This window comes from Mauremys mutica, chromosome 17, assembly GCF_020497125.1.
Source record: "Mauremys mutica isolate MM-2020 ecotype Southern chromosome 17, ASM2049712v1, whole genome shotgun sequence".
Classification (NCBI taxonomy): domain Eukaryota; kingdom Metazoa; phylum Chordata; order Testudines; family Geoemydidae; genus Mauremys; species Mauremys mutica.
In genome coordinates, this window is record NC_059088.1 from 20,815,719 (window position 1) to 20,843,360 (window position 27,642).

General features: G+C 50.2%; 1 protein-coding gene across 8 annotated transcripts in view; it reads right to left on the reverse strand.

Moving 5' to 3' along the window:
- USF1 (upstream transcription factor 1) overlaps positions 1–24,170 on the reverse strand; it is a 30,812-nt gene extending 6,642 nt beyond the window's left edge. For 2 of the 8 annotated variants that reach the window (XM_044991174.1, XM_044991170.1), the window contains exons 1-5: positions 23,913–24,023; positions 4,111–4,200; positions 3,385–3,434; positions 2,603–2,721; positions 984–1,085 (exon numbers count right to left, since the gene is read on the reverse strand). In XM_044991174.1, coding sequence (XP_044847109.1) covers positions 984–1,085; positions 2,603–2,721; positions 3,385–3,434; positions 4,111–4,118 — 279 coding nt within the window. In that variant the 5' untranslated portion in view covers positions 4,119–4,200; positions 23,913–24,023. Of the gene's footprint in view, positions 1–983; positions 1,086–2,602; positions 2,722–3,384; positions 3,436–4,110; positions 4,201–4,655; positions 4,724–21,164; positions 21,185–23,912; positions 24,024–24,149 lie in introns of those variants that run through there. The other 6 variants (XM_044991172.1, XM_044991175.1, XM_044991173.1 and 3 more) reach the window with 6 other exon arrangements.
- Positions 24,171–27,642: the final 3,472 nt, after the last annotated feature.

The following is a 27,642-nucleotide window of genomic DNA, read 5'->3' on the forward strand; positions in this document are numbered from 1 at the left end:
CAACCTCCTCCCGACCCAATCCCTTCAGCACAGCCCCAGGCACAGAGCCCTGCGTGCTGCCCCTGCCGACAGAGCGCCCCCATCCCTCCTTCACTGTGGCCGCAGGGCACAGAGCCCCACGCACTGCCCCTGATGACAGAGCCTCTCCCACACAATCCAAGAGCTTCCCCCCCCCCAACCCCAGACAGGGGATGTGAACAGGGTCGTGCTGAAGGGCTGAGGTCCAGGGGGGAGCAGGTCCCACTAGGTGCAGCTTTCAGCTTCCCCTCTTGAGCCCAGCCCTTCAGCACGACTCAATCTGCTTCTCCTGCGCAGTGGGGGAGCGAGATGGGCAGGAAGCTGGGTCCTGGCAGCTGAGACCCGCCCAGACTGCTGCAGGGAGCGGGCGGCTGTGGGGGCGGTGCACATGGGATGTGAATTTCCAAAGAGGGAAATTCGGAACAAACCACTGGGAACCTCTGATGTAGAGCGACCCCTCCCCCAGACCCCGTTTCGTACAGCTCAGTGGAGGGCCAGCCCTGCAGACCGCAGTCATCTATGCGCTCACAGAACGGCCAGGCCAGTGTCTGACCCCTAAGGGCTCCTCCTGCCCTGGAGGGATTCCTGCTGGAAGGGAAAGTTTGGGCAACACGGCCCAATCGGTGACACGAAGAACCGGGCCGAGAGCCACAAACGGGATCGTGACCATCCCCAGGAGAATGACTTGGGGTAACACTGACCTGGGCCAGACTGGAGCTGGGAGTGAAAGGCGCCACGTCCCAGGCCCTGCCCCCCAAACCACCCCAGCCCCCAACACTGGTTAGCCATCCACTACCAGGGTCTCTGGCCTGAACAGGGGCGTTACCAAGGCCTGGGATAGACGTGACGAACCCTGAGTGAGCTGCAGTACAGGCCTCGGTGCGTTGGCACCTCCCCAGCCTGCCAGGCACCTGCAACGCCACCTCCTCCTGTCGCCACGACGGCTCCTTTTCAGCGCCACTCACCTGGGTCATGGACTGTGCTGCAGGATAGCCGCTGATGGCGCCGGTGCCCTCCGTCTGCCCATCCAGCTGCCCCTCCGCCACCTGTATCACCCTATACATCACCTAGGGGAGAAAGCCAAGAGGCTGTTCACATCCTGGGTCTCATTGTCCGGGATGGAAAAAAGGCAGCCCTAGGACCCCTCCCACCCCCATCACCACTCCGCCCTGCAGCGAGACGGACAAGGGAGCAGGGCAGAGGGAAAGCCCTGATTACCGCATGTGTGTGCACACCTGCCCGAACGCGCCCGCGCCCCGGTCACCCTGGCTGATCTCTGCCGTGTTCATGAGGCTTCGCTATGAACACGCGAGCAGCCACCTACTGCGGAACCCGTCCGCTGGCCTCACAAACCCTCCTGCCCCGGGGCCTCATGTCCCTTCGTAAGGCAATGGGAATGGAGAGCAAGGACGGCAGGCTGCAGTGGCATTACAGCCCTTAACCAGAGTACACTCCCTGCCCACAGGGACAGTCCCTACTCGATCCCACCGCTGCCCAGCTCGAGTCCCTGCTAATACATTCCATGCCCAATGCCAATCTGGCCATCAGTCTACCCCGCTGCTCGACCCAGCAACTCCAGTGCCACGCGAGGCTGTTCATGGCCCAACGGTTCTCCGGGCTTTCATCAAAGCAAGTGCCCTGTGTCGCAGGTCGGGGGAGAAGCCTAGATGTCACTAACCCAGCGTGGGCAGCTGTCCCCAGTCTCAGCTTGGGACAGGGTTTGTTTCTATGCCTGGCCACAAACCAGCTGGTGGCAGCCTCGTTTGCACAGATCATTACCCAGGTCGCCCCGGCCCCGTAGTAGGTGCCTGTAGACTGCAGCCAGACTCTCTAGTGACCTCAGGCAGGGCCTCAGATTTCCTTACAGTGCCAACCAGGTCTGGCCAGGGAGACTGTCTCACACACACCTGCCCTCCCATTCATGGCCATGCAGAGCTCCTCCCTGCCCCTAACACCTGGGGCAATGCACGTCATGGCAGGGTGCATCATGCTCTTTTATCTGCCTTTCATGCAGAGGTGGGGAGCGCTCCCAGCTCCTGACAATGCCCAGCGGAACGGCAGAGGCTCAGCACAGAGCACCAGACCATGGACATTTAGCTTTTCTGGAGCGCTGCATTGTAGCCCTCGCTGCTCCTCCCTTTCCCCTGCCCATGCGTCTGTCGCCTGGTCCTCTCTTCCCACCCCCAACCGCACTGGTGGTTACCCCGGTGCCTCGGACATCCCAGAATCAGGAGGCCCAATTCCCCCCACTTGGTGCATTGTCTCTCCTAGAGGTGCAGCAATCTGGCCCAGCACAGATGCAAACGAGGGGCCTGGCCTAGCTAGACTGGACACTAGGTTCTTGTGCACTTGGGTTTGCTCACAGAGCTGCAAGCTTTCCGCACTGGCTGGCATATACCAGCATATGGCCAAGGAGCAAACATGCGGAGCCCAGGGGCTGTGTTCCATTTCTTCATCCTGCACCCCTCCAGAGGGGCATCGCCAGGTCTAGGAACAGTCACCCCACCCAGCCTGAGGGTGTCTCCCCCCAGGAGATAGAGAGACTGGAGACAGCTGCTGCTGCAGGGAGGCCGTGCAGGCGTACCTGAGTCCCGCCATTCTCTGTGCGAAAGACATACTTGATGTTGGGGTCGGAGAAAGTGGCCGCCGACTGGATGCTGGCAATGGCAACGCTGGTGGGATCTTCGCCTGTCGCCACTGCACCTTCAGGAAAGAAAACAGGGGCACACATGACAGGGAAGAAATCATCAGGCAGCAGCCACGGAAGGTTCCCCAGCCCCCACCCCCAATGCCTTGTCCTGGCCAGACAGTTCCCAGCTTCTATGACAGGTCCTGAGCTGCTGAGGCCAACAGCTGAGCAAGATACAAGCAGGACCATCCGTTTCTCTGGAGCTCAAGAGTGAGCAACATTCCTGCTACCAATTCTGGAAGGATATTAAACCTCCCGCTTCAGGGCTTAAGCCAGTCTCCAATAGAGACCTAATGTGGGGGGCAGATTATCCCACCTCTGCTACATCCAGGTTCTTACATCTCTGTCACAGACCAAGCTGGCACTCCTAGGGGACTGACGGGTTCCAGCTGTGATAGCAATTCCACCAGGACCTGCAACCTTCCCTCCCCGGCCATCTGAAATCAATTCACACAGCCCACCAGACAGCCGTCAGATGGCAGAGAGATCCTGGCACCTCCGACATGGGCTGCATTGGAAACGGTGACACAGCACCACCAGTTCCCTGGGAACCCCACCCTGGGTGGTTCGCAGTGAGAACAACAGTGCCGAATCGTGGCATTTTCCTAGGCAGAGCTTTGGCTCCAGAATGCCATGGGGAGGGTCTCCCAAGGCTGGGAATGGAGGTCGCCCCTCACCTTCCTGGATTTGCACAGTGCCCTCTTCAGTCTCAGCCGCTTTCTGCTGTCTGCAAAGGGAACAAGCCACCAGTGAGGATAGAACACAACAAGCAGCACAACAAGGCTCCCGCAGTGACGGCTGGTGACATGGGGTCAGTATCACAGGTGCTCCGAAAAGCGGAGCCCCAAGTGGAATGTGATTAGCCAGAGGGGAAATCGACTTGTGGAATAGAAAAGATGGTAATTGACTTCCTCCCCATCTGGGTCGGCTACAGTCAAAGTTACTTTTTTTTTTTCCTTTTTTTTTTTTTTTTTTTCTTTCAACTGCTTGTGTTTTTACATCAAACATTCAGGTCTTGTCTGCCCGGAAGACTTTCTTGGGTACGTCTACACTGCAGTCAGGAGGCATGACTGCAGCATGCGTAGGCATAACCACGCTAGCTCGCTAAAAATAGCACTGGAGCTGGGCGGCTAGTGGCTACTTTGTTATCTGTAGCCAGTTTGCCCGATTCAAGCTAACTCAGGTAGGTCTACACATGCTGTCAGGATTGCAATGCAGACATACCCTCAGAGACAGCTCATCAACTGAGTCAAGAAAGTGAAAGTTGAGCCACTGAGAGGGGAAGGGTTTTGGAGACCACCTGTTCGCAGCTCTGTAGTTATCGCTTATTTCATGTCAATGGCAGAGTAACATTTGGATAATGACATCTTGGTTAAAGATGCATCTGTCTCTCTGGTACTTACCCCTTCATCTCTTTGCTCTGTTATGCATCAGAAGAGCAGGTCTTGGATTCTCCCCTGTGCCTCTCACTTCACAGCCTTGTTTTCCAAACCCTGAGGGAAGGAGGAACACAAATTCTCAAAGGCAGGGTGCACACGCTGAGGATGGACACCCCACACACCTCTTCCAGTCAAGAGCCTCTAACTGCCTGGCAATCTCTCCTCTTGGGAGCCCCACACAGAACTGCTCGCCTTTCCTTCTTAGCCCTCTCGCTGCCTCCTCTGAGTGGAGATTTCGAACAATCCTTCCACCTCTCAGCCTCACAAGCTGGTGCCGTTATAGACTCTTATCTCCTTCTCCTCACCCATCTTGTCTGGCATCCTGTACAACTCCGGCCAGAGAACGTCACACGGCACTTCCTGCACCCAGCCCAGTATCTTGGCTTAGAAAGACATCCAGTCTTGACTTTGGCCTGGTCTACACTGGGGGGGGGGGAAATCGATCTAAGTTACGCAACTTCAGCTATGTGAATAATGTAGCTGAAGTCGACGTACTTAGATCTACTCACCGCGGTGTCTTCACTGCGGTGAGTCAACTGCTGCTGCTCCCCCGTCGACTCTGCCTGCACCTCTCGCTCCGGTACCTGGAGTCAACAGGAGAGCGCCCAGGGGTCAATTTATCACGTCTAGACTAGACACGCTAAATCGACCCCCGCTGGATTGATCGCTGCCCATCAATCCTGTGGGTAATGTAGACAAGCGCTTTCAGATGATGGAGAACCCATCACATCCCCGGGACGTTGTTCCAAAGGTTAATTCCCTTCACTGGTGAAAACATGCACCTTATTTCTAGTCTGAATGGGTCTAGCTTCAATTTCCAGCCATTGGCACCTGGTTCTGCCTTTGCCTGCTAGATCCAAGAGCTTTCCACTCTCAGATCTCTTCTCCCTGCGTACATACGTACAGACCAGTGGTTCCCAAACATTTTCATGCCACGGCCCCCTTTGGGATCACCTCTGGCAATGCGATTTCCAGGCTGGGCCCAGGGGTAGACAGTGAGCCCACCAGCCTACCAGGGGCACCACAAAACACTGAAGATCTGGCACACTCACCCCTCTACATTTTCAGTTTCTGACCACCAGCCCCTGGTATCCTTTGGGTCACAACCCCCAGTTTGGGAACCCCTGAGAGACTAATCAAGTAGCCACTCAATCTTCTCTTTGATAATCTGAATAGATGGAGCTGCTTAACTCTCACTGTAAAGCAGGTTTGCCAGGCCTTGGATCATTCTTTTAGCTCATTTCATAGAATATCAGGCAAGAAATAGTAGAGGAAGCAATAGTGGATGGGAACCTGGGAGGCAGTGACCATGAGATGGTCGAGTTCAGGATCCTGACACAAGGAAAAAGGGAAAGCAGTAGAACAGAGACCCTGGACTTCAGAAAAGCAGACTTCGACTCCCTCAGGGAACTGATGGGCAAGGTCCCCTGGGAGAATAACATGACGGGGAAAGGAGTCGAGGAAAGCTGGCTGTATTTCAAAGAAACCTTATTGAGGTTGCAGGAACAAACCATCCCGATGTGTAGGAAGAAAAGTAAATATGGCAGGCGACCAGCTTGGCTTAACAGTGAAATCCTTGCTCGTCTTAAACACAAAAGAACAGCTTACAAGAAGTGGAAGATTGGACAAATAACCAGGGAGGAGTATAAAAGTATTGTTCAGGCATGCAGGTGTGAAATCAGGAAGGCCAAATCACACTTGGAGTTGCAGCTACCCGGAGATGTTAGGAGTAACAAGAAGGGTTTTTTTAGGTATGTTAGCAACAGGAAGAAAGTCAAGGAAAGTGTGGGCCCCTTGCTGAATGAGGGAGGGAACCTAGTGACAGAGGATGTGGAGAAAGCTAGTGTACTCAATGCTTTTTTTGTCTCTGTCTTCACAGACAAGGTCAGCTCCCAGACAGCTGCACTCTGCAGCACGGTATGGGGAGGAGGTGACCAGCTCTCTGTGGAGAAAGAAGTAGTTCGGGGCTATTTAGGAAAGCTGGATGAGCACAAGTCCATGGGGCCGAATGCGCTGCATCCGAGGGTGCTAAAGGAGTTGGCCGATGAGATTGCAGAGCCATTGGCCATTATCTTTGAAAAATCATGGCGATCGGGGGAGGTCCCGGATGACTGGAAAAAAGCTAATGTAGTGCCCATCTTTAAAAAAGGGAAGAAGGAAGATCCAGGGAACTACAGGCCAGTCAGTCTCACCTCAGTCCCTGGAAAAATCATGGAACAGGTCCTCAAGGAATCAATCCTGAACCACTTAAAGGAGGGGAAAGTGATCAGGAACAGTCAGCATGGATTCACCAAGGGCAAGTCATGCCTGACTAACCTAATTGCCTTCTATGACGAGATAACCGGCTCTGTGGATGAGGGGAAAGCAGTGGATGTACTATTTCTGGACTTTAGCAAAGCTTTTGATTCAGTCTCCCACAGTATTCTTGCCAGCAAGTTAAAGAAGTATGGGCTGGATGAATGGACGGTAAGGTGGATAGAAAATTGGCTAGATGGTCGGGCTCAACGGGTAGTGATCAATGGTTCCATGTCTAGTTGGCAGCCGGTATCAAGTGGAGTGCCCCAAGGGTCGGTGCTGGGGCCGGTTTTATTCAATATCTTCATTAACGATCTGGAGGATGGTGTGGATTGCACCCTTAGCAAGTTTCCAGATGACACTAAACTGGGAGGAGTGGTTGATACGCTGGAGGGTAGGGCTAGGATACAGAGGGACCTAGACAAATTAGAGGATTGGGCCAAAAGAAATATGATGAGGTTCAACAACGACAAGTGCAGAGTCCTGCACTTAGGACGGAAGAATCCCATGCACTGCTACAGACTAGGGACCGAATGGCTGGGCAGCAGTTCTGCAGAAAAGGACCTAGGGGTTACGGTGGACGAAAAGCTGAATATGAGTCAACAATGTGCCCTTGTTGCCAAGAAGGCTAATGGCATTTTGGGTTGTATAAGTAGGGGCATTTCCAGCAGATCAAGGGATGTGATCATTCCCCTCTACTCAGCACTGGTGAGGCCTCATCTGGAGTACTGTGTCCAGTTTTGGGCCCCACACTACAAGAAGGATGTGGATAAATTGGAGAGAGTCCAGCGGAGGGCAACAAAAATGATTAGGGGGCTGGAGCACATGACTTATGAGGAGAGGCTGAGGGAACTGGGATTGTTTAGCCTGCAGAAGAGAAGAATGAGGGGGGATTTGATAGCTGCTTTCAACTACCTGAAAGGGGGTTCCAAAGAGGATGGATCTAGACTGTTCTCAGTGGTAGAAGATGACAGAACAAGGAGTAATGGTCTCAAGTTGCAGAGGGGGAGGTTTAGGTTGGACATTAGGAAAAACTTTTTCATTAGTAGGGTGGTGAAGCACTGGAATGGGTTCCCTAGGGAGGTGGTGGAATCTCCTTCCTTAGAGGTTTTTAAGGTCAGGCTTGACAAAGCCCTGGCTGGGATGATTTAGTTGGGTTTGGTCCTGCTTTGAGCAGGGGGTTGGACTAGATGACCTCCTGAGGTCCCTTCCAATCCTGAGATTCTATGATTCTATGATCAGGGTTAGAAGGGACTCAGGAGGTATCTAGTCCAACCCCCTGCTTGAAGCAGGACCAATCCCCAGACAGATTTTTGCCCCAGATCCTTAAATGGCCCCCTCAAGGATTGAACTCATAACCCTGGGTTTAGCAGGCCAATGCTCAAACCACTGAGCTATCCCCCCCCGCCAATATCTGACCTCCCATCAATTTTCAACCTCCAGGTCTGGTGGCCACACTTCTAAAAGAACCCACTATTCCTGAAATAGTCACACTCATGCCATAGACAAAGTTATCACCACCTGCCCACTCCTTCCCAACATTCCCCTGCTCGTACAACCAAGGAGCACATTAGCGCTCTTTGCCATGCATCATGCTGGAAGCTCATGTTCCTTGGTTTCCACCAGGGCGCTTAGGCCCTTTTCAGCACCTCTGCTTTCCAGAATACAGCCCCCAAACGTAGGTAAGCATGACCTGTGTTCTTTGTTCCCAGATGTAGGATCTTCCATTTGGCCGTGTTAAAATACATGATCTTTGCACTCAGTTTACCAATCAATCCACATGGCTCTGTGTACGTGACATATCATCGATTACCACTCCACCAACGTGTATGCCACCTGCAAACTTTATCAGCAATTATTTTATATTTCCTTCTAGAGCGTCGACAAAAATAATACGCTGTGCTGGGCTAAGACCCAATCCTGCAGGGTGCTACTAGAAACCAGTCTCATCTGATGATAATTCCCCATTATCAAGTACATTTTGAGATCTATCAATTACAAGCTTTCACCCCCTTTACCATGCACTACTTTTATCTTGTATGAAGCTCAATACCAAATTATGTATGTCCAGTGCTCCATGGTAAAACCATCTTCTCTTCCTGCCTCCTCGAATCCCATTCAATGGCTTTTAATGTGCCAGCCATCCCCCTTCTCCTCCAGTTGGTGGCCCTGCACCCTCTCACCCTCCATACACCTCTACCCACTGCCTCCTGCTCTGCCTCCTTCGCCTCTTCTTGGTTTTGCACCTTCTGTGCGGCCGCATTGCTTAGAATAGCTTCCCCTCTGCCATGACTCCTTCCTGCTCACACCGTCACAGCCCCAGAGTGCTCTTCCGGCCAGAGACAGGACCCTGTTCTGTGCTCTGAGCAGCACCACAGGCAATTAGAGCTATCTACTAATAAGGTTCCTGTTACACCTGAAGGAGACACCTGGGGGGGGCCAGATCCAGTAACGGGTTTACCATGGCACCAGTGGTGCCGGGCCAGAGTCAGAAGGGGCCCCAGCCAGCCCGATCCCCAGGAAAGCTGCCTCTGGCCCCACTTTGCCTCTTCCCCAAAGCCCCCGCCTTTTCCAGCCCCTGCTCTGCCCCCCTCCAGTCCTTCCCCTGAGGACTGAAGCAGGGGTCGGGCACCCTGCACAAACCCAGGTGGTGGTAAGTGGAGGAGCAACCCGGCCCCAGCCTCCTCCACACCGCTGGCTCCCAGCCGTGCCACCAGTGAGTGCTGGGGGGCGGTTACCCCCTACCCCCCAGCCCCAAGGCTGGGAGTCAGGGGAGCAGAGCAGAGCAGGCTGGGGCCAAGTCACTCCACTTCCCGCCGCCCCATGAGTGTGGGGTCAGTCTGCCCTTCAATCACCGGGCGGCAGGAAGTGGAGCGACATGACCCCAGCATGCTCCGCCAGCTCGGGCTGGGGAGTGGTTCCTCCCTGCCCCCCAAGCCTAGGGAGAAGATGGAGCGGTGGGGAAGGGGCATGGGATGGGGATGGGGATAGTGGAAGTGAGGGCAGGAGGAAGGAAAGGGGTGGGATGGGGAGGAGATGGAGTGGTGGGGAAGCAGCATGGGGTGGGGAAGAGAAGGGCATAGGGGAAGTGGGGGCCTAGCATACGGATCCGCTTGGTAGCAGCTGGGGCTCCCCTGTTAAGCAGATCCATCAAACCCCCACCCTGACAAGCCCCACCTCCCCTGCATCTGTACCACCCCAATGAGCACCCCCAGACACCCTCCCCTCTGAGCCCCAGCCACCTACACCTGGACCCCCACCCAAATGAAGCCCACCTCCCCTGCACCCAGACAGCCCCCTTCACTGAGCTCCAACCACTTTCACTTGGTCCCCTCTGCAGACTCCCATTGCCCCTGCACCTGGCAACTCCCTGTGCATCCAGATCCCCCACTGAGCTGCCTGCACCCAGATTGCACCCCACAGAACCCTCTTACCCCCATCTGGATCCCCCCACACGAAGTCCCTCTGCACTTGGATCTTGCAGCCAGGCTGAGCCTCCCTGCCCACATGTGGTGCCTGGCGCAAAAGGGGCAGGGCCCCAGGGTGTTTCTGGGTCAGGCCTGGCCCTTGCACTGTGTCAGGGTCAGGTTCAGCCTCACTGCCAAGTCCCTGTCCCAGGAGGGCGGGGGGGGGGGGGGCTGCAGGGTGTTCTCCCACCTCAGTGACCTGTGCTCCCCACTGCCATGGTGGAGCTTCCACATTTATTTATTGTAAAAAATAAAATTGCAGAATTTTAAAATATTATGCACAAAATTTGATGCAGAATCCCCTCAGGAACACGGGGCGCTGTACAGCTGTGATGGTGGGACTGTGAAGGGGGTGCTGGACAGTAGGGGATCTGTGGGTGGGGGAGCTGGGCAGGGGGTATGGTGTGCAGGGTGCTGTGCAGTTGTGGAGGGAGGTCAGCAGGAGGGGTCTCTGGGCAGGGGGTGCTGGGCACAGGGATCTGTGAGGGAAGTCTCTAGGTAACGGGGTGCTGGGCATAAGGGCAGGGCACTGGGCAGGGGGGCAGTGCGGAAGGGGCACATTGGCAGCACAGGGCTGGGTGGGCCAGTGTGCGTCTAGCAGCTGTGGGTTTGTAAACGGTGCCCTTATGCTGGGCCGAGTGGGGCCACTCCCGCTGTGGCACATTGCCCCCATCCGGTCCCTCGCTCTGCGAACCACCCCCGCATCACAGGCCCTATTTCCCCAATGGAGGCCCACAAATATGTTTGGCGCCGGACCCACAAAAAGCTAATCTGGCCATGCCCAGGTCATTAGTGGTAACCCCATCACCTGCCTTACTTCTATCTTATCCCCATCACTTGTTCAACCAAGGATCTTCAAGTGCCTTATAGACAAAAGTCTCCCTGCACCGCACAAAAGCGGCAGTTCCACTCTCTGCTACAGCTGCCTTCTGTTCTCACACTCGCCACCAACCCCCACAATTGATCCTGGATCCTCCTCTTTGTTTTTAAACACCCTCTTGTGGACTTGTTCCATCTCACTTCCCGGACCATGTCTCTCCGCTGCCACTCCACTGCTGATCTGACTCGGGCCTCCTCTGCCACCAGGAGTGACAGTGCCTTCTCCTCTGCAGCACCTCGCTGACTCCTCAGTTTGCTTCAAATCTCAGCTGACCCAATCTCAGCAGAGGTGTCCAAAGCTGCCTCAGGGATCTGGGTGGCCCTTAGTCCCCACTAAAATTAACAGCACAACTCTGACCCCTTTATGTCCCCCTCTGCTATCTTTTTATGCGACTATAATTATACAGCAGAACCTGCTTCCACTGCACTTGGGGTAGAGGCCCTCTGGGGATCAGGCAGCGGACTAAAAGCCCCCGTTTGTTTCAGCACATACTGATTCTGGGATAGCCAAATCTCGGCTTGAAGTGAACTGAAGTAACACCATAAGGAGGAGATCTCAGTGCATGTAGCTGTGAGAAAGCCCTTGGAATGCAGTTTGGATGCACGCACAAATACACCTCGCCTCCCCACAGCCTTCACCTCGACATGCTAACACACACACAAGCTACAAACTGCCTCGTCTTCACTAGGATGCTACCACAAGTCAGGAACACACCTTATTTCCAAGTGACGACTTGCCCCAAATGCCCTGCTCTGAGCACCAGAGAATACTGCCTCCGTTTACAGTCTGCTCTCAACTCTGCAGGCTCCCTGTCTCCACAGAGAAACTGAAGCAGTAACTCAAGCGTCCCCTCTGCTCCTCATCCGCCCGGCTCCCTGGCTGTCTCTTTAGAGCTCTGTTTCTCTTCTCCTCCTAGTCAAGTGTTTTAGTTGGCAGCTGCCTGGGCCGCTGTTTATTTTAGGCTTCTTGCTTCCATGTTGCATAACAGGGATCACCCCTGCTCAGTGTACTCTGCACATGAATCATTCATTAACATGCCACTAAGCAGGGAAATGATTGATTTTACCCTCCAGCTGGCTGACTCCAGAGTGTCTCAGTTTGTTGTAAGGGCTGTTGGGTTCCCAGCCCCAGAGAGAGGATTTTAATATTTGGAGGAGGGGGCAGGGGAAGCTAGTTTTTGGACAGTGCTGGGGAAGGGAGATGAATTGACTCTCTGGATACCGAACCCCTCTGGTTTAGCTGTTGGAAGGTGACAGCATGGACAGCAGTTGTTCGAGCTTCCTCTGTAAGGCCCTTGAAGAACCTGCTCTAGTTGATTAAAGAGAGGCCATCTCCATGACCCCATTCATTGCTTGGCCCTTCAGCTGAGATAGCCAACAGGGGGCGGATAACATCAAATAGGGGGCAACGTCTGAGACGAGGATACAAGTTCCACTAAAAAAAAACAGGCTGAGATTCGGCATCTCCATCAGCAGAGGCGCAGGACTGACTGGTGGCTAGAGCACCAGCCTAGGATGTGGAAGAACTGGGTGTAAGTCCCTGCTCTGCCACAGACTTGCTGTGTGACCTTAGGAAAATCACTTAGCTGGTCTGTGCCTCAGTTTCTCATCAGTACAACAGGGATAACAGCACTGCCCTGCCTCACTGGGGGATGGTGAGGTGAAATTGTGAAGTGCTCAGATACTAGAGTAATGGGGGCCAGATATGTCCCTTAGACAGAGGATGTATCACACAGTCATTAGATGGAAAGAACTTAAGAGGGTAAAGATTGATTTAGCCTAAGCGGGCAAGGGGTCGATGAAAGCTAAAAATCAATCTAATCAAATTAAGAGCGTCCACCCAGAATTCTGTACCAGTTAACTACACCAATTCAAAACCAAGTACCAGGTGAAACCAAGCCACTTTGTGTTCAGTCCCTATCATTGTGAGGTCAGAGTTTATCAGATACCAGTCTAATAGGTGATGCTGGTGGTAGAATGTCTGTGCCTAACCGGGTAAAGAATGTCAGTGAAGCCAAATGGCAAAAATTAAGATGTCTGTATACTAATGTGAGGAGCCTAGGTAACAAAATGGAGGAACTAGAGCTACTGGTGCAGGAAGTGAAACCGGATATTATAGGGATAACAGAAACATGGTGGAATAGCAGTCATGGCTGGAGTACAGGTATTGAAGGCTATGTGCTGTTTAGGAAAGACAGAAATAAAGGCAAAGGTGGTGGAGTAGCATTGTATATCAATGATGAGGTTAACTGTAAAGAAATAAGAAGTGATGGAATGGATAAGACAGAGTCTGTCTGGGCAAAAATCACACTGGGAAAGAAAGCTACTAGAGCCTCCCCTGAGATAGTGCTTGGGGTGTGCTACAGACCACCGGGATCTGATTTGGATATGGATAGAGACCTCTTTAATGTTTTTAATGAAGTAAACACTAATGGGAATTGTGTGATCATGGGAGACTTTAACTTCCCAGATATAGACTGGAGGACAAGTGCTAGTAACAATAATAGGGCTCAGATTTTTCTGGATGTGATAGCCGATGGATTTCTTCACCAAGTAGTTAAAGAACCAACAAGAGGGGATGCCATTTTAGATTTGGTTTTCGTGAGTAGTGAGGACCTCATAGAAGAAATGGTTGTAGGGGACAACCTTGGTTCGAGTGATCATGAGCTAATTCAGTTCAAACTAGATGGAAGGATAAACAAAAATAGATCTGGGACTAGGGTTTTTGACTTCAAAAGGGCTAACTTTAAAGAATTAAGGAAATTAGTTAGGGAAGTGGATTGGACTGAAGAACTTGTGGATCTAAAGGCGGAGGAGGCCTGGAATTACTTTAAGTTGAAGCTGCAGAAACTATCAGAAGCCTGCATCCCAAGAAAGGGGAAAAAAAGCCATAGGCAGGAGTTGTAGACCAAGCTGGATGAGCAAGCATCTCAGAGAGGTGATTAAGAAAAAGCAGAAAGCCTACAAGGAGTGGAAGATGGGCGGGATTAGCAAGGAAAGCTACCTTATTGAGGTCAGAACATGTAGGGATGAAGTGAGAAAGGCTAAAAGCCATGTAGAGTTGGACCTTGCAAAGGGAATTAAAACCAATAGTAAAAGGTTCTATAGCCATATAAATAAGAAGAAAACAAAGAAAGAAGAAGTGGGACCGCTAAACACTGAGGATGGAATGGAGGTTAAGGATAACCTAGGCATGGCCCAATATCTAAATAAATACTTTGCCTCAGTCTTTAATAAGGCTAATGAGGAGCTTAGGGATAATGGACAGATGACAAATGGGAATGAGGATATGGAGGTAGATATTACCACATCTGAGGTAGAAGCCAAACTCGAACAGCTTAATGGGACAAAATCGGAGGGCCCAGATAATCTTCATCCAAGAATATTAAAGGAACAGGCACATGAAATTGCAAGCCCATTAGCAAGAATTTTTAATGAATCGGTAAACTCGGGGGTTGTACCGTACGACTGTAGAATTGCTAACATAATTCCTGTTTTTAAGAAAGGGGAAAAAAGTGATCCGAGTAACTATAGGCCTGTTAGTTTGACATCTGTAGTATGTAAGGTCTTGGAAAAAATTTTGAAGGAGAAAGTAGTTAAGGACATTGAGGTCAATGGTAATTGGGACAAATTACAACATGGTTTTACAAAAGGTAGATCGTGCCAAATCAACCTGATCTCCTTCTTTGAGAAGGTAACAGATTATTTAGACAAAGGAAATGCAGTAGATCTAATTTACCTCGACTTCAGTAAGGCATCTGACACGGTTCCACATGGGGAATTATTAGTTAAATTGGAAAAGATGGGGATCAATATGAAAATTGAAAGGTGGATAAGGAACTGGTTAAAGGGGAGACTACAACGGGTCATACTGAAGGGTAAACTGTCAGGCTGGAAGGAGGTTACTAGTGGAGTTCCTCAGGGATCAGTTTTGGGACCAATCTTATTTAACCTTTTTATTACTGACCTTGGCACAAAAAGCGGGAATGTGCTAATAAAGTTTGCGGATAACACAAAGCTGGGAGGTATTGCTAGCACAGAGAAGGACTGGGATATCATACAGGAAGATCTGGATGACCTTGTAAACTGGAGTAATGGTAATAGGATGAAATTCAATAGTGAAAAGTGCAAGGTCATGCATTTAGGGATTAATAATAAGAATTTTAGTTATAAATTGGGGTCACATCAGTTGGAAATAACAGAGGAGGAGAAGGACCTCGGAGTATTGGTTGATCACAGGATGACTATGAGCCGCCAATGTGATATGGCCGTTAAAAAAGCTAATGCAGTTTTAGGATGCATCAGGCGAGGTGTTTCCAGCAAAGATAAGGAGGTGTTAGTACCGTTATATAAGGCACTGGTGAGACCTCATCTGGAATACTGTGTGCAGTTCTGGTCTTCCATGTTTAAGAAGGATGAATTCAAACTGGAACAGGTTCAGAGACGGGCTACTAGGATGATCCGAGGAATGGAAAACCTGTCTTATGAAAGGAGACTGAAAGAGCTTGGCTTGTTTAGCCTAACGAAAAGAAGGCAGAGGGGGGATATGATTGCTCTTTATAAATATATCAGAGGGATTAATATTAGAGAGGGAGAGGAATTATTTAAGCTTAGTACCAATGTGGACACAAGAACAAATGGGTATAAACTGGACACTAGGAAGTTTAGACTTGGAATTAGACGAAGGTTTCTAACCATTAGAGGAGTGAAGTTCTGGAACAGCCTTCCAAGGGGAGTAGTGGGGGCAAAAGACATATCTGGCTTTAAGACTAAGATTGACAAGTTTATGGAAGGGATGGTATGATGGGATAGCCTAATTTTGGCAATTAATTTTGGCAATTGATCTTTGATTATCAGCAGGTAAGTATGCCCAGTGGTCTGTGATGGGATGTTAGATGGGATGGGATCTGAGTTACTGCAGAGAATTCTTTCCTGGGTGCTGGCGGGTGAGTCTTGCCCACATGCTCAGGGTTTAACTGATCGCCATATTTGGGGTCAGGAAGGAATTTTCCTCCAGGGCAGATTGGCAGAGGCCCTGGAGTTTTTTCGCCTTCCTCTGCAGCATGGGGCATGGGTCACTTGCTGGAGGATTCTCTGCAGCTTGAGGTCTTCAAACCACAATTTGAAGACTTCAATAACTCAGACATAGGTTAGTGGTTTGTTATAGAAGTGGATGGGTAAGATTCTGTGGCCTGCTTTGTGCAGGAGGTCAGACTAGATGATCATAATGGTCCCTTCTGACCTTAAAGTCTATGAGACAAGGATCAATTTGGCCTCTTATATTACTGCTGCCCCTACTGCAAGCAGCAAATGCCAGTTCCAGGGTTATAACAGAAACCAGACAAAGAAATCATAGAATCATAGAATCTCAGGGTTGGAAGGGACCTCAGGAGGTCATCTAGTCCAACCCCCTGCTCAAAGCAGGACCAAACCCAACTAAATCATCCCAGCCAGGGCTTTGTCAAGCCTGACCTTAAAAACCTCTAAGGAAGGAGATTCCACCACCTCCCTAGGTAACCCATTCCAGTTCTTCACCACCCTACTAGTGAAAAAGTTTTTCCTAATATCCAACCTAAACCTCCCCCTCTGCAACTTGAGACCATTACTCCTTGTTCTGTCATCTTCTACCACTGAGAACAGTCTAGATCCATCCTCTTTGGAACCCCCTTTCAGGTAGTTGAAAGCAGCTATCAAATCCCCCCTCATTCTTCTCTTCTGCAGACTAAACAATCCCAGTTCCCTCAGCCTCTCCTCATAAGTCATGTGCTCCAGCCCCCTAATCATTTTTGTTGCCCTCCGCTGGACTCTCTCCAATTTATCCACATCCTTCTTGTAGTGTGGGGCCCAAAACTGGACACAGTACTCCAAATGAGGCCTCACCAGTGCTGAGTAGAGGGGAATGATCACATCCCTCGATCTGCTGGAAATGCCCCTACTTATACAACCCAAAATGCCATTAGCCTTCTTGGCAACAAGGGCACACTGTTGACTCATATTCAGCTTTTCATCCACTGTAACCCCTAGGTCCTTTTCTGCAGAACTGCTGCCCAGCCATTTGGTCCCTAGTCTGTAGCAGTGCATGGGATTCTTCCGTCCTAAGTGCAGTCCTAAATGTCCCTAAACCTCTCAAATATGATCACTACAATGGGAATGCTCACCCCAGCATGTAGATCAGGGGTCGGCAACCTTTCAGAAGTGATGTGCCAAGTCTGTTTCGTGTGCCAGTAATGTATTTTAACATTTTTAGAAGGTCTCTTTCTAGAAGTCTATAATATATAACTAAACTATTGTTGTATGTAAAGTAAATAAGGTTTTTAAAATGTTTAAGAAGCTTCATTTAAAATTAAATTAAAATGCAGAGCCCCCCGGACCGGTGTCCAGGACCCAGGCAGTGAGAGTGCTACTGAAAATCAGTTTGTGTGCCGTGCATGTCATAGGCTGCCTACCCCTGATGTAGATGCTCACTCTGGGTTTACACTGTTCAACTGTCAGGGGACAGGGCCAGGCCATATTTTTGCCCCAAACTGAAGTACTGTGAAGGATTTGGAGCTGCCCTGTGATAACTGATGAATACTGTATATTCGCCTGGTTATTGGGGTGTTTACGTGACTTTGGGCTGGTCTACACTGGGAACTTACATCGGCATAGTCTCTCTCAGGATTGTGAAAAATCCACAGACCCTGAAAGACATAGGTCTGGTCTACACTGCCTGGTTAGATCGACTTAAGCTGCCTTGCGTCATCCCAGCTATGGAAGTGTCTTCACTTCAATGTGGCTCCTGCCAATGTAAATGCCGATTTAGTAACACCATGTCCCCAAGCAGCGTAGAGTCACGGTCGATGTGTCAACACAGTGTCAGTGTAGCCACTGGATTGCTTACATCAACTGGTACTAGCTTTCAGGAGCCATTTCACAATGCCCTACATTGACAGTCCAATCAATACAAGCGCTCCTGGTTAGGACACACACTGCTGACACAAGAAGCGAAGTGTGCACACACACAAGTGATCTAAAAGCAGTGGTGGTTCGATACTGATGTAAATTAGGTTGACATAACTTTGTAGTGTAGACATATCTGTACAGGCGAGTCTCATCTTACGCTGGGGTGACGTTCCGCTGTCAGCGCATAAAGCGAAAATCACGTAAAACGAAAATCGCATATAGTCAAAATTACATTGAGTGTAATGGCAGGCGGAATCGCCCGCACTACAGGTACAGTATTTAAATTATTTTTCTCTTTTTATTTTATTCTTTTTGCTGACCGCGCAAAGCTGAATTCGCACATGTTAAATGCGCGTAAGATGAGACTTTCCTGTACTATGATGATCTAACCACTGGTGTATGGTCCGCTAGGTCGATGGAAGAATTCTTCTGTTGACCTAGCTACCGCATCTTGGAGAGGTGGATTAACTAGAGTGATAGGAGAATGCCTCTTGTCACTGAAGTGCTGCAGCTGTGCTACCCTAGCCTTTTAAATGTTGAGCTACCCTTACCTTGCTGGCCTTAAAGAAAAAACACCAAATATCATGAGACGCGATCAAGAGTTAGCAACACTGTTAGGAGGTCAGAGTAGATGACCTAGTGGTTCCTTATGACCTTAAATGACATGAAATGTTTCCATGAAACATTTTATAATAATCCCCTGAAAACATTTCACCCCACCCACTACATCAATATGCCCCTGGGATGCTGGCAGGCCAAACCTTGAAAATGCAGTTAACTAGAATCAGAAATTGAACTGACTAGTTCAAATGCATTGTCCAAGCTGGGTGGGTAAGTTAACTACAAGCAAAGGGGAATGGAAAGGGAATGGAAAGGGAATAATGCATTTTAAAAATTCCACTTTAATAATCTAAGGTGTTATCCGTGAGAAGTTTGCAGACAGAGGCAAAAGGCAGCATCCCTTTAAGGAAGGGATCTAACAAAACCATTGGCTTGTCCTATTTCTATGTTCTCTCTGGTGATATTTTGGAATGATCTTTCACAGCTGGAAGAAGGAAGTATGAGCAAGCTAACTACAGTATCTGACAACAAGTTTTTTTTCTTTAACCAACTCACTGAACAGGAAATAAATGACCACTAAAGTGAAAAGCTGGAGCATATTTTGTAAATAGACATTTTACTGAAGAAGAGGACGCTCCTGCAGTGTTAACCCCTATTTCTCTAATGCTCTTGTGACAATTTAAGGGATACACCCAGAAAAGAGACTGATGACAGCATGTGGAACTTTGTTTGAATTCTCAGAAATCCCTGATGAAAGGAGCCTCCTGGATCTCTAGCTGCAAGACATCCATGCTGTATATGGATTCCTGCTGAACACGGATTCCTTCCAGCTCTTACACCCATAATAAAGACAAGGCTTGGAAAAGGTACCAGTCATCTACTAGCCCAAAAAAACCTACTAGCCCAGAGGCCAACATAAGGGAGGGGGTGGCACTGGCAAGATCCATGGGTGATACCTGTGGAGGGGTCCGGCACCTCTACCTACCACAGACAATAGATAGGCCTGGGGGCGGGGCTGAACTCCGTGCTAGGCATTATAGGCCCAGCTTTTGTTCAGAGAATGTTCCCAGCTCTCACAGACACAGGAAAAGATTGAAAACCTGACCAAAGCGTAAGTGGTGCCTGCCGGAGTCCGCAGACACCCTGGAATAAGAGCCAAGAGGGGTGAACTGCCCCATTCATCTTAACTGCAAAAGCTGTTGACATCATAAAGAAAGGCAGAGCCCCATGTGAAGTGTGCTTGGGTCCCAGACTGGGCAGCAGACAAAGTCAGGCCCCCAGCAATCTAGTGCCAGCTCTGCTATTCACTGGCTGTGTGACCTTGGGCCAATTATTACATAAGAATGGTCAGAGCAAAGGTCCATCTAGCCCAGTATCCTTCTTCTGACAGCGGCCAATGCCAGGTGCCCCAGAGGGAATGAACAGAACAGGTAATCATCAAGTGAGCCATGCCCTGTCGCCCATTCCCAGCTTCTGGCAGAGGCTAGGGACACCATCCCTGCCCATCTTGGCTAACTGCCATTGACGGACCTATCCTCCATGAACGGATCTAGATTTTTTAACCCTGTTATAGTCTTGGCCTTCACAATATCCTCTGGCCGCAGTTTTCCCTATCTGTAAAATGGGGATGACTGCACTCACAGCTGTAAAGCCCCTGGGGATTTATGAATGAAAAGCTTGGTATAAATTAAACACTAAGTGTGCTGGCATTGCTACCAGCTTTTCATGCTGCCTCTCGCTGGGAACAGAATGTGTGATATATTTGCAGTCCAGCTTTCCAGGGGAAACAGAAGGAAGGTGCTCTCTTCTGCCCTCCTCCTGCCCCCAAGATTCATGACTATGTGGGGTAGCAGGAGCAGCAGAAGGCAGCTCTAGCCCTACCCCAGGCACTGCAAGAGGATGGTGGTCTCTGCTACAGTAACCCTACCCAGCATCTTTTCTGAGACCCCTTTCCTGTGTGCCTGCTCTAGTGCTACTTCCGCGCATAACTTTTCCAAGCGGCAGATGTGACAACACCACTCTTGTCTGCGGCTACCACAGGGCTCTGCCCAGCTGCATGAAGAGTGACCAGTCTCGGTCATTTCGCTCCAATACTGCTTGAGCAAGCTACAAGCTGCAACAAGGGCAATCTGCAAACTCAGGCCAACACAACTGCTGAGGGTCCCATTTGAATGGTTTCCTCTGCAGCCAGAACCAAAATTGTTCAAAAAATTAAACATAACAAAATCATGAGCTATAGAATTCTACAGAAGTTGATGCCTTAGCCTCTCTCACCACCTTGATCTCCACGGAAAGCTGCTAACTCACCACCAGCAAGCAGACTTTGCCAAGCTCCAGATACAGATTTTAAAATAACCACTGTATCATTATTATTTATTGTTTGTAGCACCACATTTTAATAAGCTGAGGCGTTATGAGTAGGAAGCTTGCAGTTAGAGGTTAATAAATGGTTTGGTAACTAGACAGTAACATTTAAGGAAGAGACCAATCAAACAATTGATTAACTCCTCGAATAAAGACTCTGCAACCCTCTGCAGAAGATCCAGCTCTCACAGCTGTATTCGCTCTGCAGAGTAACAGGAGTGAAAACTCATGGGGTGTGATCTTTTTTTAGATTCACTTTCCCGTTCTCCTCCCCCCCCGCCCAAAAAAACCCCATCCAACATTTTAAAAATAATTTTGTTATTTTGTTATTTACATATTTTTAAACAAAGTTGAAGTTACAGAGTCAACTTCAGGAATCACACTGACACAATTTGTTAGTCTTTAAGGTGCCACAAGTACTCCTGTTTTTTTTACTGACACATGAGTTTATCACCAAAATCACTTCAGAAGTGAAAAAAAAAAAATCTTAACGAACTCCTGACTCCTCACCTTCTGTTTCCTTCAATCATCTCTCCCCACTCGGACACTGGATGACAGTTTCACTTTCGCATTCTTGATAGTGCAAGGCTTGGGTTTCAAACAGAGCACGGGAATGTCTATTTACCTTTGAACAACTGTTTGCACTAGAACTTTTTTCAAAACACCTGAAGCATTTCTATTGGGCACAGGGTTGTTTGGGTTTTTGTTTTAGTTATGGGCCAAGTTTAACATAGCAGCTGATTTTGTTTCAAGAGCAACAACTTAAATGTATGCAGAAGCTAATCTTACCACAATATCTAAGTGCTAACAGCAGAAAGTTCCTCCGACGAGGTCTGTGAATACTCTTGCTAAATAAAAACAGCACAGCCAGTGGGGCACTCACTTGTGCACTCACTTTTATGCACCTTGCACAAACACACAAGACTGATTTATTTTTAATGTATCAACAAGCAGTGCATAATTAGGCCCTGATACTGCAAGCAGGCCCCTTACACCCACGAGGAGCCACAATGCCCACTGTAAGAGTCTACCCATGCAGGGCAGACTGCAGGATCAGGGCCTTAGATATTTGGAAGACTTTCCACTGGTGTTAGTACAAGGATATTTTAATGAGCCTCTTGTTGATTCGGGGAAAGTCCATAGAGAGATTTGTTTGTAAAGCTCTCAAGTTTAGGAGTGCGCCAAGAACGGTTAAGCATTACTCACCTCTTCCCTCTCCAGAGCTCCTAGAGCTCCTGCTAAAATCATCACCAGCAATTGGCTGCTGTCAACATCTACCCCCACTTCACTGGATTCTCTCACCCGAGTCAAGTTCCACATCCTCACATTTAACTCCTAACACTGATATAGCTCTGCTCTTCCCCTGCCTCTGCATTTTCTCTCACCTGTTCCCTTTGTCACCTTCTCCCACTCCTAGCTTCACATAGTTTCCATACCACTCCCTGTGCTCAGACCAGTCATACATGCAAAGCACCTTATCTCTCCACCTTCAAACCCAGTTCCTGTGCAAAGCCTTCCAGGGCTGGTATCTTCACCACAACATCACTGCACAAAATGGCCTGAAACTGTCAACTTGTGCATCATATTTGCCTCAGGCCTGGTCTACTAACAAAATTGCACTAAAGTTTTTTTTTTTTAAAACTGATTTAGTTAAACTGGAGCAAAACTCCACATAGACATTTTAAATTTGATTTAAACCTGGTTTATGTTGTTTAGCTTGAGTCAATAAGTTTACATGCACAAGCTACACAGATATATTGGTTTAAAATTGGTTATAAGCATTAAATGAGGGATTTACACCAGTTTAGTGCTTCTGCAAAAGATTATAGGGCCTTGTTTACACACAGAACTCACATCAGTTTAGAGGCCAATTTCAGTTAAACCAGTGCAAATCCTTTTGTGGACACTTCTATCACTTTAAAACTGGCTGTATGGTTTAGCTCGCACCTGGCTGTTTCCTGAGGGAAGCTAAACCAATATAATCCTGGTTTAAATCACTTTAAGAGCATCTACACAGGGTTTTGTGTCAAATTTAAATCACACCTTTAGTTAAACCAGTGTCACTTTGTGTTTAGACCAGCTGTAAGCTCTTTGTCTCTTTTGTGTTTGCAGCAATCTAAACATTAGAACAGAAAAGTAAACTGTATGTGAGGCCCACATAAAAGGGAAAAATAAACCAAGCACAATCATAACAGACCGCCCCTGTGCAAACCTGGATGTCATGGCTGCAAGACAGCGCAAGCAGCACCCTGTGTATTCCCTGTACGCACACGCACCATCTCACCACAAAGACTCAGCACAGAAACGCAAACAGTTCTATTCCCCCAACAGGGGTGGTGGTGCGATATCAGATGATAACAACAAAAGCCTTTATTATTGTGCGTGGAGGAAACAGGCAGCTAAGCAGCTCCTGATAAGATATGGCCGATGAATGACTGATGATTACAGAGAAAGGAGGGTTCAGGTTCATCAGGTTAATGTAAACAGGGGCACTCAGAGGAGGGGATGGACCAATCACACCTGGCAGGGGAGGAGAGAAGAGGTTTGCTGTCTGACATGCACCAGACAGATTCCCTAATAAATTCTTCCCTCTAACACATGCAGAAACCCAGCCAAGGGACAGAGACCAGGGAGGATGAGGCCAGGCGCATAACAATAAGGCAGCGAGCTATGTCTATTGCTGGTGATGACACCCTGGTTTTACTGGTACCTCCCCTGCTTCTTGCATTCAGCTGTTCGCTTCTAGTCTCCCCAGGGTCTTACACCCTGTTCATCACCGCGGCATCTGTTGTTGCGATGCCCAGAGCTCTTCAGAGCAGGGAACGGGCTTGCAGAGCACCCGGCAGCGAGGGGACAGGGGACCGCCCCGATAACACCAGAAGAGACCTGAGGGGGCCCCACGGCCTCTCACAAAAGAGGGCAGTCAGGGGGGCTACAGCCCACTTGGGGCAAAGGGGGCAACATGCCCCAGCCGGGTGACAGGGGGCTGCCCCCCCGCCCCTGAGGAGTCCCCAGCCCACCACAGTCCCAGGCGCAGCCAGCACCGCCCCGAGACCCTAGGATGGGAGGGAGCAAAGCCAGGCCAGCCCCTCCCCCAACCTAGGTCCACCCCCGGCCCGGCCTGTACCCCCAGCCTAGGGCCACCCCCAGTCTGGGCACCTCCCAGGCAGCCGCCCCCCGGCCCCTTCCGCCCCAGCCGGGCCACGGGGGCCGAACTGCGCCAGTAACATTTAGCGCCTCCCCCCACGGCCCCATTACCTGTTTTTTCCCTTTATCCCTCTTGCTCTCTCACCCCCTTTTCTCTCCATGGAGATCTGCACATGCGCACTCGCCCAGCGCCCCCTCCCCCCGCTGCTGCCGCCATTACCGTGCAGGGCGGAAACAGGGCGATAACCCGGCCCCGCCCCTCCCTGAGCCAGCACTCGCCGCCATCTTAGTAAGGGGCGCGCTGCGCAGTTCGTTTCCCCTCCCCGCCGCCATCTTAGTGCCGGGCACCTTGCGTCAGGGCTCCCGAGCGGGCGCCATCTTAGTACGTGGCGTTGTGTTCCGTTGTTTCCGGCGGGCGCCATCTTAGTTCGGTGCGCGCTCCATGCCAACTTCCGGCGAGGCTCCCTTAATGCCCCCCGACTTCCGGTGGCGCGGAATGCCTTGGGCCAAGCGGCGTCTGGCAGGCGCCATTTTGGTTGAGGGCAGAAGACAGTTCCGGCCATATTTGCTAGGGGCAATGGGCATTCCTGGCCGCAGGCTGCCCCTTGGGAGTGGGGTTAGTTTACTGCCCCCTTTGGGAGGGAACCCTTCGGGGTACCACATCATGCACCCTCGTGTCCTTCTGCCATCAGCTTTCCCTTCCAGTGGCCGTAGGCACGCGGCAGGCGTTGCTCCCGCAGCCTCTTAGGGTTGCCAGGTGCCCGGTTTCCGACCGTCACCCCAGTCGAAACGGGACCCTGGCAGCTCCGGTCAGCACTGTTGAACGGGCTATTAAAAGTCCGGTTGGTGGCGCAACGGGGCTAAGGCAGACTCCTTGCCTGTCGTGGCGCCGCGTGGCTCCCGAAAGGCCCCTTACTCCCAACTCCTAGGCGTAGGGGCAGCCACGGGCCTCTGCGCGCTGCCCCAGCCCCAAGTGCCAGCTCCGCAGCTTCCATTGGCCGGGAACCACAGCCAATGGGAGCTCCGGGGGCAGCGCCTGCAGATGGGGAAGCAATGCACAGAGCTTCCTGGCTGCGCATCCGCCTAGGAGCCGGAGAGGGGTCATGCTTCCAGCGTAAGCGCTGCCCAGAGCCTGCGTCCCTGACCCCTCTGCACCCCAACCCCCTACCTCAGCCCTGATTCCTCTCCCCTTAATCCCAGCCTGGAGCACCCTTCTGCACCCCAAACTCCTCATCCCCAGCCTGTGAATGTCCATGTTTCACAGCTGTATTTTAGCACAGACCAAATGTAAGTTATTAAGAGCCGGAATTTAGTCTTCAGATTTAAGTCTCTTCTCAACAGATGCTCATTTTTCCAGAATGTCTCTTTCCCTCTTTCTAGTCTGGCGCTGACTTCAATATCCTCATCCAGACTATGAGATATTGAACAAAAATACCCTTATACTGGATTTTATTTTAACCTTAATTAGGTTTTTTTTCTTACTTTCTCTGATATATGGATTTTTGTACTCCCTGATAGATTTAACACTCCTTGCCTATAGTAAAAGTTTGTTTTTCACTCCCCACAACATATAGAGGAGGGGGGTTACGAACCCCTGACAGAGGTAATTGTTTATTTCTCTGTGGATGTAGGGCATTTTTCAGTCCCTCTATGTATGGGGTTTTATTTACTCCTTGTCTGTGTTGGGGGGTTTTACCCCCTGCCTGTAAAGTGTTGTTGGGTTTTTTTTATATCCTCTACTAAAAGGATTTCCTTACTTCCCTTTTATATAGGCAGTTGCCTAGTGGCTAGAGCACTGGACTGGGACTCAGGAGACCTGGGTTCAATTTCTGCCTCTGATCTGCTGAGTGACCATGCTGCCCTGTGCCTCAGTTTTCACATCTGTCAAATGGGGATAATGTTATTGACCTTGGCATAGGGGCTGGCCCCTGAGCAGGTGAGGCACCCAGTCTATCTGTGACAAACTCCACTAAGGGGAATGAGCCAACCCAGATCTACCTGTGGTGAGTTAATAGCCTCACTAGCTGGGCAGGCAGTTAATTAGATAAGAAGCTGTTGGGCTTATGAGGACTCGAGCAGGAATTTAGCCCCAGAGCAGAGAAAGGTCCAGAGGACAGAGACTGTTCAGGGGAGCTGGTTTGGAAGTGACTCTCAGTGGCGTCTCATCTCGCTGGAGAATAGAGGTTTAGGGAGAGAAGAACGGACTTTCAGGCAAGGGACCAGAGCAGCCCAGGAGAACAAACTGGGCGTGGGACCTCCTGGGGGAGCTACCAGGGTCTGGCTCAGCAAGAAGAGACCGGCACCTGGCCGAACACCCAGCAGAGGCCCAACCTCAAGGCAGGGAATCCAGTCTGAGAGTGCTAGAGGAGTGAAACATAAGCTTGATTGTCCCAGGGCGGTGGGGATCTGGTGGAGCAGCTGCATGAAGCTTTCCGTTATGCCTTTGTGTTGTGCTTTTTCATTAAATAAGTGAGTCCTGTTGAAGAGGACACTCCTTAATAGTGGAAACCCTGCTTGGACTTGTTTATGCCCCAGGTGAAGGGAAATTGAGGCAGGAGCTCACCTGTAGCACCGTGCCTGACCACAGGGGGCATGCCAGGGGACCACCCCGCACCGCCCTGGGACAATAGTATTATGTTTCACCCCTCTAGCCGCATAATAGACCTCATTTGGTTTGGCCTCAGACCAAAAAATACATCAAAACAAAACCAAAACACTGCTTGGCTTGAACCAAAACTGAAGATTTTTATTTTTTCTCACCAAAGCAACACAAATGGTTGGTTTGTTTGGTTCAACCTGAAATAATTGTTGTTGGTATTTGGTGTTTCAGGTCATTTCAGGTTGTTTTCACCCCTTTTGTTGTTTTCGTTTTAGGAAATAAATCAGTGAAATGAAACCCTCCCTTGAAACAAAAAGTTGAAATGGTGCCTTGCCATATGAACGGTTTCCACTTCTTTGATTTTTGTTTTCCTAAACCTCTTTGCCCAGTTTGCCCTGAATTCATTCATAGGTTTGGTGCCCTGAAGAAATGCACTTTTCAGCAAATTTACTATTCCCCGCCCCGCATTATTCGTCCTGCTCCAATAAGGACCCCCCCTAAAATCCAGACCCAAGTACCGAGGTAGGGTCTGATTCTCATTTATACTAATGCCCTTTTACTCCACTGTGGCAGGGCCTTAAAGCAGGCGTATGTTACACTGCAGCAGGGGTAGACAATGCTGCTCGTTGGTGGCTCTGTTTCTGTTTCTGGGCTGAATGCTCTTCACCTCATGGGAGGTTCTGCAGGGGTGTATTTTGTCTCCCCTGCTGTTCGGTAGGAATGTGGGGCCATGGGAAGGAGGCATCGGCTGCAGTGCCTTCAGGATGCTCAGTATTTGATCCAGCCAGGGAATCAGGGAGATGAGGGCCAGCTGGCTGAAGCTCAATCCAGATCAGACTGAGGTGATGCAGGTAGGACAGGGAAAGCAACTAGATGGGAAGGTGAGGCTAGTATCTCCTGCTCTGACTGGGGGCATGTGCCCAACACCTGGGACCTGATGTTCGCAATCTGGGGGTCGTAGTGGATCTCCAGCCGCAGCGGGATGATCTGATAGCAGCAAGACCCAGGAGTGTTTTTCCCCTCTGCACCTGGCCAGGAGATTGCAGCTGTTTCTTCCAGGTGCTGGGGTCACGCAGCGTAATCCATGTTTTGGCCAGCTTGAGCCTGCGTTGCTGCAGTGTGCTCTCCACGGGGCCATGCCTGGGGCCCATCTGGAGAGTCAAGTAAGTGCAGAATGCGGCATCTGGCTCCCTAAGCAGCAAGTCACTGGTGCAATGTGATCTGCGCTGATTGGCGTCTAGA